At 25.9% G+C, this 17674-nt stretch overlaps 1 protein-coding gene across 3 annotated transcripts; it reads right to left on the minus strand.

Annotated features, from left to right (window-relative positions):
* Window positions 1-60: 60 nt before the first annotated feature.
* LOC132924562 (breast carcinoma-amplified sequence 3 homolog) lies at window positions 61-9578 on the minus strand. 3 transcript variants are annotated; one of them, XM_060988941.1, is made up of 14 exons: window positions 8994-9578; window positions 8736-8900; window positions 6723-6941; window positions 6467-6648; window positions 6137-6392; window positions 5852-6066; window positions 5619-5786; window positions 4706-5076; window positions 4390-4616; window positions 4237-4322; window positions 4036-4169; window positions 847-984; window positions 608-694; window positions 61-465 (listed from the first exon to the last, which is right to left on the minus strand). In XM_060988941.1, exons 1-13 carry the CDS (start codon window positions 9117-9119, stop codon window positions 639-641), a joined length of 2343 nt encoding a protein of 780 aa, XP_060844924.1. In that variant the 5' UTR covers window positions 9120-9578; the 3' UTR covers window positions 61-465; window positions 608-638. The 3 variants fall into 3 exon arrangements, with proteins under 3 accessions (XP_060844924.1, XP_060844923.1, XP_060844925.1); XM_060988940.1 differs by lacking the exon at window positions 608-694 and having other exon boundaries at window positions 8994-9576; XM_060988942.1 differs by lacking the exon at window positions 61-465 and having other exon boundaries at window positions 639-774; window positions 8994-9576.
* Window positions 9579-17674: the final 8096 nt, after the last annotated feature.

Genomic DNA, 17674 nt, shown 5'->3' on the forward strand with positions numbered 1-17674 from the left:
CAATCAATGAAATTCAATTTAAATGTTTCAATTAACTTATTTTAAATAAATTATAAAATATGATTTTTATTTAATATATTTTTGATCAAAATATTTGACAATTCAGTACACATAAGATAGACACAGTTTATTATAAATTAATTAAGAGATTAAGTAAACTTAAAATAATAAGTATGAATAAAACCTAATTTTAATAATTATAATTATATGTACAATGAATAGTAATGACTGACTTACTCTATAAGAATAAAAGGACACAAAATATAGTTCTCATTTAAAATAAAATGTTTTGGACTTAAACATTGGTAACTTGATTAAATTCAAAATGTTAAATATCTATTAATAAAAATAAAATGAGTAACTATTACTTGTTTTTTTTCTTTTTTGTTTTTTTACATTTTTTTGAAGAGATTATTTGAGTAACAATTTGATCACTCTCATCGATTACCTCAGGTTCTGAATGTTCTGAAAAATTATAAATAATTCGTTACAACATAAAATATTAACTTAATTTAAAAAATACCATTAATTTTTATTGAATAAAAATGTATTTAAAAATTAAATGCATACATAATAATATATAATTATAAAAATATTTTAAATTTACATTTGAATTAGTGAAATCAATTTTGGATTGACTACAAACACCATGATTTTCTTTCTTTGAAAGTCTTATTTTGAAGAGTGAAGAGTCCTTTTAATCCAAATATAATGTTCAAATAAAGATGTATAAATAAATCAATTTTAAATATTGCAGTTAAATGTCACCAAAAACTATTTTGAAGAATATATCATACTCAATAAATTTCATAAAGATAATATATACTTAACTTTTAACACATTTACCTGATTTATTAATTTGAAGGTTTTCATTCATGGCTTCTGCCAAATCTTCCAATATTTTAATTTCACCTTGGTCAGATGATACATCAGATGAATCGCCTTGATTGAGGTCTAAAAACTTTGGTGAGTAATCAAAACTACCTGCATTCAATAAATCATAATATAAATAAACAAATAAATCAATTTAAAATAAATCATTACATCATTGAAAATTTAATAAATCTAATCAAATAAGTTTACTAGCAGGGCCATACCTAGTACTGCCATGAAATAATGTAAGAAATTTTTATTTTTGTCACCCTTTTATTTAATAGGTAAACCACTAACAACTTTTTATTTTTAAATGGCAACCTATATTTAAAATGTACTAAATTAATTAATAGGGCTATTTTTTTTTATGAATTTTAACGTTCAAATTATTATTTTTCGTTAATTTTTTAGCGAAATATAGCTTTTAAAAGTTTGTTGGTTTTCGGATTTTATAATACTATTGGTTTCATATCTCACATGTAATAAACTTGTTTGCACCTGTAGTTACCAATGCCTCACAACCGTAATAATCTGTAGGAAATACACCTAAAATCCTCAAACCACCCAACTTTGAGTAGCTATAAGTCACGGTTAAATGAAAAATAATAATTTTAACGTTAAAATTCATAAAAAAATAGCCCTACTATTTTATGACATTTTAAATATAGGTTGCTATTTAGAAATCAAAGGTTGATAATGATTTCACTATTAAATATAAGGGTGAAAAAAATAAAAATGGTACATAATATATATAGTTATAGAAAAGCATGAAACTAAAAATTTTGAAAATAGTTAACAGTTTTTGATTTAATAAGTGTTTAATGATAAAAGAATCACCCTGTATATGCAACTAACGCGCAGTAGTGATATTTTAAACATTTTAGGCCCCGCAATTTTACTCTGCCCCGAGCCCCGCAAATCATCGGGACGGCCCTGTTTACTAGAATCTAATTTATACATCTTTGATAAGTAACGAGACAAACCTTATGAAAACAGTTAAATATCATATGGTGGTTTATAACAAACAATAAATTAGGTAACAAGTAAATTAATTCAATAAAAATATCATTAAATATCTCATATGCTATACATATGATTTTGAAATAAAAATAACGAACAATATCGTTGATTACCAAACAGTAATTACAATTCAGTTGTAAATGATTAATATATAATACAAACAATATTTAATTTAAAATTGGAGCAAAAAAGTCATTTGTAAATAAACCATCAAAACACACAAAACTAATAGCATCAAAGAGGGATCAGGGGATACTGAACTGCTTCCAAATGTCAATTTTTTTTAATTTGTCTATACTTCTACACAACATAAAACTTAAATGCTGTAAAATAGTGATCCTATTATTGATGATTCTATGTTAAGTTAAATTGTAAAACAATATGAAACACTGTTTTGTAAAATCTATTATTATATTATTATTATTAATATAATAAATAATTAATAAATAAATATATATAAATAATAAACACAAAACAGACTTTCTTGGTATAATAGACTTTTTATCTAGAGATTACATTGATAAAAGCAATGATAATAAAATAATTATTGAGGGTGTTGTTTCATAATATTGAGTACAAACAAAATTGGACAGTATCTTTAATACAAGTATCTAGAGTCTAGTATTGCAATACTGATTTTTAAGTATCTTGCCTATCCCCGAGTACTGAAAGAAATATTATATGTGCTCAATAATAGTTAGCCAAATAGTAAAAATGAAGTGCCTGAACTAGTCCAATATTATTTGAAGATGAAAAATAATATTACAGCGGAAGAAGATGCTAAAAACTATCAAGAAAGAATAGTTATTCTTAAAAATGTCAAGCAAGTAGTAAAATATTGAAAAAAGTGTCATCATTTATTTATTTATTTAATTATTAAGCGCAGACTGCATTTTTACGAATACAATGAAGGTAAATATATGAGTGTAACTGCTTGTAAATGATACAACATTCAACAAAAACACATTTACAAACCAAATAGTTGTTTTATTGTCTTAACTGGTTTAACGAGATCCAATAATTTAAACTGGTATAAAGTTTGTGAACCATTTAAAAATAAGAATGACTAATTAAGAAATGACTAGTTTTCATTAATACTTTATGAGTGAATGTTTTTGTATCTGCATCTAAATACAACTTTAAAAGTATTTTTTACAAGACTGGTGTCTGGACAGACATTTTATTACATACATTTTTTGATAGTGAAGGAAATTTAAAATATAAAAATTCTACTAATCAAAATCCTATAGTTCATTTTTGCAATTCAATCATTAATATTCAGTAAATTAATACGCAGAATACATTTTGAAAAATATATATTAGTTTTCATAAACAAAACAATAAATGTAATGGGTATCAAATAAGAGTCTATTTGTATAGGTTATGTTGATTTAAACATTTTTAAATTATGTGAAGAAAAAGATTGTTGGATAGTATAACAAGAATAACTGAAAAATAAAACGAGTTCAAGCTTTTATAAAAATTAAAGTTTTTTAGCTTTATTTGTTCATAGCTCCATTTATTATTTAAATCATTCTGAATCAAGAATTCTGTGGCATTTATTCAATAGGTAATTGCATGGGAGAGATTGAAACGTTAGGAGTATAAGATTTTTTTACATTTCCAAAATATAAATCTGTCAATCTAATGTTATTGATGATTTAAAAAGAACAGTTACTAAAAATAATTAAAACTTGCTGAATTGAACAATAGCTATTGATGAATTTTGTGATTATTCTGTATCATCCAATTCACTATTGATAATTATTATCAAATTCAACTAATGCTCTTTATACTTCAATTACACATTTTTTTGATTTGCAATAATCACTATAAAAAGGAATCACACCAGGGCATTGTTTAAACTTTTCAAACTTTCCAGTACCCGTATCAGTTCTTTGATTTGACGATCAAATTCGGTTCTTGTTGAACCTAAAAATTCCTACAAATGATCTTTACTTGGATTATTGTACATGTCACTAAAATAGTGTGCACTCCGTATTATAGGTTTGCCATTTCTGGTCAATAACATCATTCATCAATAGTAAGGGTAAAATTAATAATTAAATGGAATTATGATGTATTAGTAATAGAACAGTGTGTGAATAATTTTACGGTAATTAATTATTTTTGACTACATACTATTTGAACCGCATTCAATGAACACAGGAGTGCTCTGTCTGTTGATATTATTTTGTGGAACACTAACAGGGTTTGATTTTAATAATAGCGATCCATTTTCAATTTCACTCAATTGAGTATCAGATTCAGATCTCCTGTAAAATGATTTAATATAACAATATTAAAATATATAAGTTAAATATAAAATAATTAATTATTTACCCTAATGAAGAACTACAAGTCTTAAACACAAACTGTGGTCCCATCCAAAGGCGACGATGTGGGCCTGCATGTGTACTTATTTCCACCTATAAAAGTATCTTTATAGTATACTAACTAAAAAAAATTAATAACAATTTAATTTGTATATATTACTTGAGATAGCCAACGTTCATCAATGCTTTCTAAAGAATTCTTTTCAGGAATATTTGGCAGGTTTGTGACTGGAAATTTTATATAAAGGTCTAACAATGGGTTACCCCGATTTAAAGGGGGGTTAACAGTAGATGCATGAAGAGGCGGTTTGTATAAATTCCATTCAGTTTTTGGTTCAATGTTTAATTCTATCATCGTATCATCAAATATTTTTTCTTTGGATATTGCTAATTATAAAAATTAATAAGCTCCAGTTTAATAATACTATTGTAAATCACTAAACTAAATATTAGCATATTACAAAATGTCTACTTACCATTTGAATGCATAGGATACATATCATATTGTGTAAGAATGCCATTGCTAGTCATCACATACAAAGAATCTGCAATATTTTTCTTGGGATTATAAGTTACATTAGACATTTCTCTGATCATAGCTGTATCCAACACACGTCCATGAGAAAAACAAGTAGACAGTCTAATACATGCTGTTATTCCAGTTTCGTCGGGTTTCAATTTATTGCTTTGTGATCGAATTTGGCACAGTGAATGTACAATAATTGAATGTGGTACAGGCGACACACAAGGATTAGAGTATGGCAACACAATTTGAGAATTCTGTAATGATTCTGTCATTACAGGACTGTTTCGTCCATCAGTTACTAAACCAGCACTGCGATGAAATCTAAAATTTAATTTTAAGGTTAGACAAAATATATTTTTTTCAGCAGCTTCAATTTTGTATTGTTATCTTGTTATCTATAATATTTAAGAAGACACCATACTCACATGTGTTGTCTGTGTCTAACTAACGTACATCATAACAAGTTTGTGATCACCAAAACACATTTTGTGATGTTAGCTTTAATATTTTAGTAAATTTACCTATTATAAAATTTAAAGGTAAGAATATTATCTAGAAAATAGCATATTCTTTTATTGATATTAACATTTTAAAGCAAGTTATAAACATTTTTAAGTTGTAATATTTTACATAGCTATAACTCACTTTAAAATGATAGTATCAATAAAAGCATATGTCATTTTCTAGGTAATATTCTTACTTTTAAATTTGATAGTAGGTAAATTTACTCTAATATTAAAGCTAACATCACAAAATGTGTTCTACTGAACGCAAATTTGTTATGATGCGCGTTAGTAAGACAGAGACAACACATGCGGGTAAGGTGTCCTCTTAAAAAATATATTCTTCATATTTTATCTTACCTTGATAATTTATTTACAATATGCGGTGTTGAATGAGTACGTAAACCAATAGGTCCTCCATAAGGTGTAATTGGGAATATATGAGTTGTTCCCCTAAGTGAACTTACAGCCACCCATCTTGAATCACTTGAAAATTGAATATCTTGAATTTTAGCTGTGGTGTCACCTCTATAATTTATATAAAATTGATATTATTTATCAATTACCTGTAATATGATTAAATAAACACATACCTATGTAATGTATACAAATGATGAACAGCTGCAAATGAAGAACCTAATATACTAGGATGTATTTTGAATACGTTAAATCTATGACCATTTTTATCAGCAGTTACTAACATAAGACCAGACTGGTCAAAATTTAAAGCGACAATAGCTTCACAATGTGCTGAAAAATGAGCAATAATATCAGGACCTTGTGGTGTATTTTCCTTTAACACTTTATTCTAAAAAAAACAAACATTAGCTAAATTAATTTAAACAAATTTTTTAATTATTAAAAATAATATTTCATACTTTGATATCAATTATGGTGATTATGCCTGGATTCATTTGATTAGAATCATTTGCAACTGATATATTATGAGTTGAATTTGAATTGTGCACACCCGTAATACTATTTGCTACAGAGCCACTTAAATCTCTCAAACTTTGGCTTAATGATTTTGCTGCATGCAAAACTGTAGCTGTATATGAATGGCCATTCTCGCCCTCATAACCACCTGTTGATCGGTTCCACGATATCAACTTTTGATCTGCATACGCCAACCACCTATTATTGGTTATTTAAAATTTATTTATAAAAATTATACTATATAAACATTAATCAAAATAAAATAAAATAACCTTGTTCCCAATGCAATTGGGTTTAATTTAATTCCAGGACTAGGATAACATGTAGTAATTGTAGTTATATCTTCCACTGTGAGAGCATCAAACACGGCAATACGTTCTACAAATACTACTGCAATAGCAAATCTATTTACAGCAATATCGACTACAGTATTTTTAAATTTAATTGTTTTTACCTAAAAAAAAAAATCATTAATTTGACTATTCATAAATAAAGCTCAAGTACATTTATTAATTTAGATTTAAATACCACATCTCCACAAGTTAATGATATAAAACTGACAGAACAAAACTGTGGTCCTGGGCCTGAATTATCACAGAGTGCAATTAATGGCCTTTTATGAGCAAATGGGTCTTGTCGAAATTTTAATTCCGGTAAAGGTGAAGGTATAAATTTCAAAATCTTGACAACTCCTTGTGACCAAGATAAAACTTCATATGCCTCACCATTGGCACCAATATACCACACCTAAAATATTTTTAAATTATTAAAATAAATGCCAAACTTGTAATTGTCAATTTTTAAAACTAGCTACTAATATCTAAGTATTAAATAATAGTATAAAAAACTATTAACATTCATATTTTTTTTTTTTTGTCTTATTACTAACATAAAATAAATATTTTTAATTTATGCAAGTAAATAATAATTATTTGAGTATTTTTAAATTGTGCATTACTAGCTTATTTTTTGTGCCGTTTGAATGCACTCTCATCATTAATTTTATATATGATTAAAAAATAGAGTATTTTTTTTTATCTATACTATTGATTACCTATTTAAATGTATAATAATAATTAAAATAACATTGAAACTTAAACGTATATACTATATTACTATAACTGTGTATTATTATATTAGGTTAAAAACAAATTTATTTTCATAGATGAATTTAAAAAATAAACAAAATAATATTGTATTAATATTTGTGTAAAAGAAAATTTTAATGTTTCGCAAGAAATAATAATAAAAATGCAAATATTTCTTGGCCTAATAGAATATATTAAATATTAACAGGTATTTTAACTTATTATAATTAATTTATAAATCAAGTATAACAACAATCTTTTTTTTTACACATTTTAATAATAAATTTAATTAAGCCCATATTAAATAGTTAATGAACTAAATTTAACCAAAAATTCTGCATGAATAAAAATAAATAATAATAATAAATAAATATTCTATTATTTATTTGAACAATATAATCATAACTTATATGAATTTAAAAGAATTTTTAAAAAAATGTAAAAATATTTTTGAAAAAAATTCAATATTATAATATTATTATGTTTTTGTTTTAATTCAAAAAAATATTACAATTACAGACTATTGACAAACACAAGATTTTCCAGAAGTAGAGCATTACTGAACTCAACAATTTAAATGTTCTATTATTATATTAGATTCAAATAGTACGAAGGTTAGCTTCTAGTATTATAGTATGTATTTTAATTAAATATTAATTGTATCAATATGTTACTGTTGCATTTAATAAATAAAAAGTGAATCTAATAACTACCAAATAATCAAAATTTCCACTAAAAATTAATATTTTGTATTATTATTATTATTATTATAGCCTTATAGGTATTATTTATTTATTAAAAAAAGAAAAAGAAATTTTATTATTTCATATTTATTGCATAACTATTGTGTACACAATTAATAAATTATATAAATTAATAAATGATATGATATAATAAAATGTTAAACAAATTTAAAAGAATATTTTAATTAAATCCAACATCTTGGTTAATCTAATGATATATATATCCAACATAAAATATTTAATATTTTAAATGTATTATTACTCTAATAAACAAAAGTTATTTAACTTTAAGTTAATAATTTCTATTTTCCTATTAATTTCATCTACCTATAATTCAAATAAGAGATGGAAAAAATATGATTTATACGAAGATAACTGTCTCTCTTCTCAAAATTCAATAACTTTCACCTTGCTATAGACAAACAACAAACCTCAAATAAAAATTTAAAACATCCGTCTAAAATTAATTTAAGTAGAATAAACATTTAAATTGTTAAAACAAAGTATATAACTAGTATAAAGTCCCTAGTTATGGAGTGTGAATAAATAATCTAACGTATAGTTATATTTATTATTATTAGGTATTTAAATACTAAATAAAATAAGTAAATTTATCTTTTCAGTGAAAAAGATAATATTAAATTTTATTATTATATTTGATGAATTTTAAATATAAAGTTTATTAAGTTATTAATATTAAATTATCGTACTTGAACGCCAAATCCATAACCCAAAATAAGAAGTATTGGTGATACACCCGACATAAGCGATTCATCATTCTCGAAGTTTGAAGGAAATTCATTAGCTTCTAGTGTTTCAAATTGCGTCCATAGAATTTTTTCCCTACTGTCTACATTTAAAATGTTGGAATATCCCTGAAAATTAAACATTATAACAATCATTAATCAGAATGAACATAATGGAATAAATATTAAGTTTTATACGAGAACGTTCAAGTAATTACTCACATGAGGGACGACGTCGTTAATGAACCCAGCAACACTATCGATGATTGAACGATCGACAACAGGGCCGGGCAGCACTATCTTGCCAATCAGGTTTTTGGACCCTTTACATGGAGAATCTGCTGACATTTTTGAAAACTTTGTGGTCAAGTCAGGCACGGTTTAGTGTTTCAATGGTCAAAAGGTTATCCGATATTATCATTTCGAAACAAATAAAATTACACGGGTGTGAAGACAATAATATACATGGTCACACAGTCCGAGAAAAACGTCAGAAATTTACAAGAAAAAAAAAACGATCAAGATTGTTGCGACACAGAAGAAGATGGCAGAAAAAAGTCACAGCGAGACTCAGCGTTTCGTGTGTAGAAACATTTCATGTTTTTGAACGAAAATAATATAATTTCAATTCCATTGCGAAATTTTTAAACGACAATGGCAATAAATATTATATTATTGTTATTATTAATACTACTGCGACTGTTTTTTTATTTTCTTCTCATCGTTATCACATAATCAGCGTAGATGTTTGTTGTCGTTATCAAGGCTGTCAGCTGGTGCAGCTGCTGCTACGCAGTAAAACGGTAATGTTGTCGGGACGCGTATTTACATTTGCTACTTAGAACTGAGCACTGACCGTTGTGCTACTTTAATGGCGAGGTCGATTACAATTTATGGACGATGCGCTTCCTACCGACGTTTTACGAGTTCCACCTTCTACTTCCACTGCAATATTTTCAGGACTGAATTGAATGCAATAAATTGTTGCATATTTTCTCTGAAAACTGATGCCCCCGATGCCCGTATGGTATATATAAACACTGGTTCTAGGTCACTTTGTACGGTCGAGCATCAAAAGTGCAAAACGCGGACACTTTGTACTATTAATTATTGTATACATAAAGTACATACATATTTATATATTATATACAATTTTATTAAAATTGTTATTAAGTTTAAATATTATTTGGTAAATCTTAAGTATCTTATACATTCTCTGAATTTTAGACAGTTTTGCGGGCAATACAATTGGACAAATGTCCTAGGCTAGGTACATAAGAAACAAAAATCTAATTCTGGTGAAAATAATAAGGCATTAACTTTATGTAACCAGCACCAAAACAAAGAAATAATTTTGAATTTTTAAATATATGTCGGTTTTAACATTAGGTATTTCTCGTGTTTGACATATATTTTTATTGTATACATTATTAATTGATTATTTTGACTAACAATAATAAACTATAATAACGTTTTTAATAAATTTACTTTTTTCTAGATTCTGAACGGATGAGTGATGAATGTATTGATTTTACAATGATGCGTGTTTTATTTTTTTTTTGTGTTTTTCATCACGTTTTGGAGTAGTAATAATGCATTGATTTTTGACTTCAGCCCCTCTTTGAAAAGAAAAATTCATCTAGTTGGTACTTCGAAGGGGGGGGGGTCAAAAGTAAACTCAAAAACGAATCATTGTAAATACTTGAAATTTTCACCAAATGTTTATATTAGCGTTTTCTATAGACCATTTAAATTTTCGATTTTTCTAATTTTTTTTTCTTGAAATGCCAATAAAAAAAATTTGGCTTTCCGAAAAATCTTTAAAATTGAATACAAGGTTTATTATAAATTATTCTTTATGTAATAAAAAAATAAAAAATCGTTAGTCACAATTTTTGTTTATAAGCATTTAAAATTCAACTGTTTATGAAATATAATATTAAAATCGCGAAAATTTGCAAAGAATTTTGAAGTTGAAAATTCGTAAAATTTTTGTGATTTATACCTAAGGTTAAAAAACCCAATACAAGGTCATCCATGTTTTCTTTCAAGTAACTGTAAAAAAAAAATTCCAGCGTCAATATAGAAAACATTTTATGAGTGTATGAAATTTATTTTTTTACGAAATCGCGTAAAATAACGATATATTACAATTTAAATAACTTTGTTAGTTAGCATTATTATGTGTTTCAAAGTCAATCAATATTTAGTATTTTTGTAATTTGAATTCTAATTATCAAAAAACAATTGTAGGGAAGGATATTTCAGTCTTGGTCAATGTTTGGGCGTAAAAAATCGAAGTTCCGTCTCTGATTAATATATACTTTATGTATATAATAGTACAAAGTGTCCGCGTTATGCAGTTTAAACAATGGACCGTAAAAGTGACCGCTTGGCGCTTACCATAAAGACTGTCACCGTCCTTCCTAGTTCCTGCATGTGAACAGTGGGGTATAGGTTAAAGAGTTTAAGCACCTGTTACTACAGATAAAATAGGAGAATATTTCGACATAATTACTCGATTACAGTACCTATAATATAAGGTACTAACGAAGATGTTAGTCTGCGTTTTACGTTTTTTTACACTACATTAAATATTAATTATTATATAGGTATATTATTACTCATAAACCATACTTCTTGTGGCCTCTTGATAGTCCAATTACTCCAATTAGTCAATTAATGTGGTATTTTAACACTATAAAATGCTAGCTCTTCCGCAAAAAACAATCAACTCGATGTATCCACCTATTATGACAGTTGGGTACTTACCTATTTTAAAGTTTAAACTTTATACAATTAAACTGTCATACAATTGTATAATAACCATTAGATTACACGAGTGTACTGCCTCGAAATTAACTATTTAAACAGATGACTTTAATGGAACATGTTAAGTTTTAATTCAATAATAAAACATTGAATAAGTGTATGTATGTCGTCAGTAAAACAATTCTAAATGAAGTGTCAATTTCTATTTCCAATGATATTTTATAATATATTGTATTTTATTTATTTATATAAATCAACGTGAGTAGGTACACGTTTTTTTAAGTGAATATAATTAAATATATTATACACAACACTATTAATAACACTTAAGTAATTAATAGATATGAATTGTAAAGTAAAAATTAAACATTTGGTACCTATAGGTAAACGAAGCAGAAAAAAATAAAGATAATAATAAAACAACAAATAAGTATAGGTAAATAAAGTTGTCTAGGTTAGACTAATATAATATCAAATATCGATATGCATAATAATTAATAATAATATAACTGTACCATAGAATACTATAGTATTCTATGACTGTACTATCTGCGTAAAGATAACCCAATTTAACACGGAAAAAATGAACATAACATATGAAATATAAGTATAAAACACTATATTGGTGTATCTCAGTTTTAACGTGAGTAGTGAGTACCTACCTAAAATCAGTATCAGTGTGCATAGGCGTGTTCAAAATTTGGTGGCCGAGGGGGCACGACAAATTTTTAAATCGTGAGACCTAATTTTTTTTTTTTTATTATTAGACATACATGAAGAAACATTTGTTTTTTATTTTACAAGATTAAAAAATTACAAAATATAAAACAAATAATCAAAATCTATAGGTGGGTACAAGGTAGTGTAGGATACACACCGCACGACTTTTTTTTTAATCCGGGCATGATTTTGTTGGTGGCACAGTCCGCCGGGGGGGGGGGGCAGTGCCCATCCGGCCCCTCCCGTAAAACGCCTATGTTACGGCCTATGTATGCCTCGCTTTGTAAACTAATTTTACTGATATGGGCAATCTGATCATTGCGGATTGAATATTGTACTTGGTATATTTTGATACGTTGTTTATCAAACTACTTTTTATATATCTAATAACAATCTCGTGAAAAATAGTTGCACAATTAAGTACAAGTGTGAAGATAGGTAGTATTATTCGTAAAGTATTTTTATGATACTGAAGGTATTGGTGACCAATATAATACAGTTATTATACTTATCACTTCTTAATATTATACTATGACTCGTGTTATTGACTATTCTCTTAGGGTAACTCTGCAGACGTGTCGATCTGCAGTTTGATTCTTATTAAATTATTTTTATAATTTTTATTTAGAACAAATTATTGTAGAAGTTTTTATAAGGCCACTAGATGACCTTCGTTACTATATATTGCATTACAATCTAATATTATGTAATTTTCTTATTTCGCATTATTATGACGTATTTTTTTTTTTACACCGTACGAATATACTTTTTGCCCCGCGGGACCAATCTTATGAATTATTTGATTAGAAAATATTTCATTTTATTTCTATATAGTCAGTATTATAAAAATAGTTTAATATAATATATAATATGTATGATCGTTTTCTATACGACTCAATTAATATTTATATGTCAGAAATATGCAATTAATAAATGTTTTAATTCAAATCATTTGTAGAGGAGCTTGTGACTCCAAATTCTGAAGTAAATTGCTTTATTAAATAATCATATAGAATAGGAATAAACTATAAATTGAATCAAATCATTTTTGACGATTATTGCAATGTCTAAACGTGTTAAAGCATTCGAACAATTATTACTTATTCCAAGCCATTGTATTATTATTTATTTATTTATTAAATTTGGTAAATACATTGCAATCTAATTTGTAGATCTAAAAATTAATTTTTTTTTAATTCTTCAGAGCTATAATATACACATTATATACAAAAATTAAAATATCGACTTATTGACACATTCCTGTAGTGCATTTTTTGTTATTTTCATTTGAATCGAATTGCATTTGAGGTCTTTTTAAGGAATTTAATGCGAGTTAAAGCAAACATATTACCATCAGACAGTTTTTACACATTACTTATTTACCTAACTCAAATATAACTTAAGTAATATTTGATTTATAATTATAACTAATAACCACTTTAATATGTATTTATTGCTGCAAGAGGATAACAAAATAATATAATTCTATAGTTAAAATCCGTAGGTAATAGTATTATATAATATATTTATAAAAATATATAAAATAATATACTGCTATCAAATGTAATACCTATTACCTATAATAACCAAGGGTAAAAGATCCTGTTGCCCTTCACCAACCATAGGAGGAAATTTAATAGAATTTTTTGGAAGGGAGCTAGTAGTTAGTTTACAGGATAAAGTGACTAAATAGACTTTATCATGTAATAACTTAAAATAAATTGCAATGATCTATGAATACTGAGCAATGAGCATTAAATAAAGTAAACATGAATAATAATTTATATCGTACAATCTTATTCTTATTAGATTCTGCATGGAGCGATGAATATATTTATTTTACAAAGAGAGTATTTTTTTGTGTACATATATGTACATTGTACATCCATGATAAGTTGTAGACAAAATGATTTGATTCTAAACTATGAAAGAGGTTTTAAGAATTGAATATAGTTTGTACTTAAAAGACATTAAAAGTAAAACATTCACAGTATTTTTCATAATAATCGGGAATAACAAAAATATGATTTACAGAATATTTAATTCGCTTTTCATTTACGAGTACTCTTATATTATCGTGGTAGTAAAGTTCCTATTTTAGATGTGGATTTATTACATTATTGTTTATACTTAAATCATTATTTGTTTAAATATATCGTAGATTATTATTTATGAATATTGAATACTACCGGCTATCACAGTATTTGTATAAAATCTAAGACAGATGATTCATGGAAATTGTATCTAGATAGATAAGAATATAAATAACATGTTTAAAAGATTTATTTATAAAATAAATAATACATTGTAACAAGTCATATGTAATATTAGCTGAATAACCCAGCTTTGCTTGTGTGTTAAATAATCGATTCGTTTATAAATTGTTTTTTTTATTATAATTAAACTATCAAAGCCTAGCCATATAATATATAATATTTTTTATAATTTAACTTAATTTATGATATTTATAACTGAAATGACAAATAAATGAAATTGGAAATAATAAAAGTGATTTAGTTGTAATAGGAGTATTTGGAACAACTCTATGAAAAAAAATCGGAAAAAAGTTAAATATTAGTGCTGTCGTCACAAAAGTGAAACATAAAAAGGTCTGTTCTTTTTATATATATATATATATAACTATATAAAGATTTTTCTATAATTTTAATGTGCGATGACATAATGTAGTGTTTCTCGACCTTTGTATTATAATTTATTGCGATACAAGATACAATATTAAAATATTTCATACTTTGTGACACAAAATATACAAATAAGAATAATAGCGTGGTAATAATTAATTTTAATTGGTAATGTAAAATTTAAAAAAATATATAACATAAAAATAATGATAAATGCGAAAATAGATAACTTATTTTTAATCATTATAAAAATTATATTAAATACTTATTCATTTTTATAAATGTATTATACTTAGTGACATATTATACCTACTGATTGAGAAACGTTGATTTTTTTGTAATTTTTTCATCTATAAAAATCAATGAAATTAAATTTAAAAAATAAGTGGTTTGTTTTATTATACAATGCAATCCATAATTGTCAATCGTAATAAAGTAAAAATACTGCTACAAATGCTATGACATTTAAAGCAATTTTTATGGGCATCACGAAACGATGTTTATGGTTCACTGGTGTGGTTCATCGGCCACTGATATTCGTGATAAATTATTATTATAATTAGTGTACAAATAAAAGACAAAAAAAATAATTTACGAATTTCCTATGGGAAATATTGCATTTATGAAAACCGGTTGAATTTGTTATTGGTGATGCAATGTGATAAATGAGTAGGTAATAGTGTCTATTATTAATATTATTACTCTAATATGAGCTTAAATATCCGTTACTCTTCTATTGAACTGCCTACTATTAGTACAAGTATGAAAACACGTATTGCATAGACGCATAGTGCATACACATTCGGACTTTACTATTAAAGTGTTATTATACACCTACTCATAAGCAGGGCTCAGAAACTTTAGCCTTCGCCATAGCTATTTTGGTAATTTAGAGTTGTAAGTGTTAGTTTTAACCTTTTAAGGTATATTATCATAATACATAAATGAAATCAAATAAATTTTGTTGAACTTTTTTTATTAGTGCATTCATCAATAAATTTAATAATATATATATATATAATTTATTAAACAGCAATTCGTATATTGAAATATTGAATTAAAGTATTAATTTTCATGATACCTGATTGGTATTCTTCAATACCTACCTAATTACTATTTTTTAATACAAATTAAAAGTAAATATAAATTTAAAAAAAAAAGAAAAATAAGAAAAAGAGAAAGTTTAAATGTTCTTTTTAGGGTTTTAAACTATACAGGCGGAGTGATAGATTGATTTCATAAAGATTTGTTTTTTTATTTTTTCCGTGTATACACGATAGGTAAATAGAAAAAAAAGGTTTTTATCTTAAATTGTATTGAGTTTGAGTGAAATTTCTAATAGAAAATTTGATCTAGTTTATACATTTGAAAAATAAAAAATAAAAAATTCACAGTATTTTTCAAAGTAATTGAGAAAACAAAAAAAAATAAAGGATAACAGGAATTTTTATAGTTATGAGTAGGTGCAGATGTTTATGCATTTATCATATTTTTTAATATCATCTATACCTAAGTTAAATGCGGAGTAAAATTGAAATTTGTTTCATCACTCAAAGAATTCAAATTTATCAATTTAATTTTGCATATGTGTTCGATTTATATTTATTTGATCATATTTCTATATTCATCATGCTTTTAGTGCATATTTGAGGTTTTTCGTATTATATCAACGAACTCGGCACGACTAATAGATTAAAATCCCGCGGCTGTTACAGCCTATGTAGTCTGTAGTCCTCTGTAATATTCGCGACAACCGGGAAAAGCCGGTTTTCGCTCGTATCGGTACGGTACTTGGTTTCTAATATATACGCATGTATATTATTTTCAGATTTACAAAAAATTCAACAGCAGTTTGCAAACATCTTTTTTAATTTATTATTTTAAATTTTCAATAAACAAAAAATGTTATTGATGCATATTTTTATACTTTATAGTGCATAATTGCATGAATATTTTAAAATTGTTTAGAGCATAAACATCCGCTCCCTACTCATAACCTGTATTTGACAAAATCGGTTTTTTTATTTTGTATAGGTAACTGAAAAACAAATAATAGATAGGTACTCGAAATGTTTACCAAATGTTCAAGTACGTTTTTTATATACAGCGAACCTTCCTTAAAAAATATCTGAATAGCCGACATTTTTTCGGAAACGGAGACGAAAATAAAGATGTTTATTGTTTAACAAAATACATTTTTTTTCGTTATAAATTCAAAGTTGACGTAAAACTAACTTACTAATGAAATAATGATACATAATAATAATAATCGTTCGTGGGTCGTTCGATCGCATAGTGTACATGCACACACACACACACACACACACACACACACACACACACACACATCAACGATATACCTACATATATATATATATATATAAATAAATCAGACGTGCTACGATCGGTTCGTATCGGAACGATATGAACGATTGTCAAAACCAACAGGCAACAACTATCTTAAATAAAAATAAATCCTACAGTAGTTTTTATTATTATAGTTTATTTAATTTGTACAATTTTACATCATACGTACTGATCAGTAATATTTTACTGTTATACTAAATAAAGTTTGATTCCAAATCCACGAACTAAACTTACTAAACAGATAAAAAATTATCCGACGTCTTACAACATTATTTTATATTTTTTTACCATAACAATAATTATTATACCTGGGTAACTATATTCGAAAGTCTCTGTTTATCATGTGTTTATCTAATCCTTGAAGGTTGCCGTACTGCCGACATCAGTCGGTCAGACTTTTCT

This window comes from Rhopalosiphum padi, chromosome 3, assembly GCF_020882245.1.
Source record: "Rhopalosiphum padi isolate XX-2018 chromosome 3, ASM2088224v1, whole genome shotgun sequence".
Classification (NCBI taxonomy): Eukaryota; Metazoa; Arthropoda; class Insecta; order Hemiptera; family Aphididae; genus Rhopalosiphum; species Rhopalosiphum padi.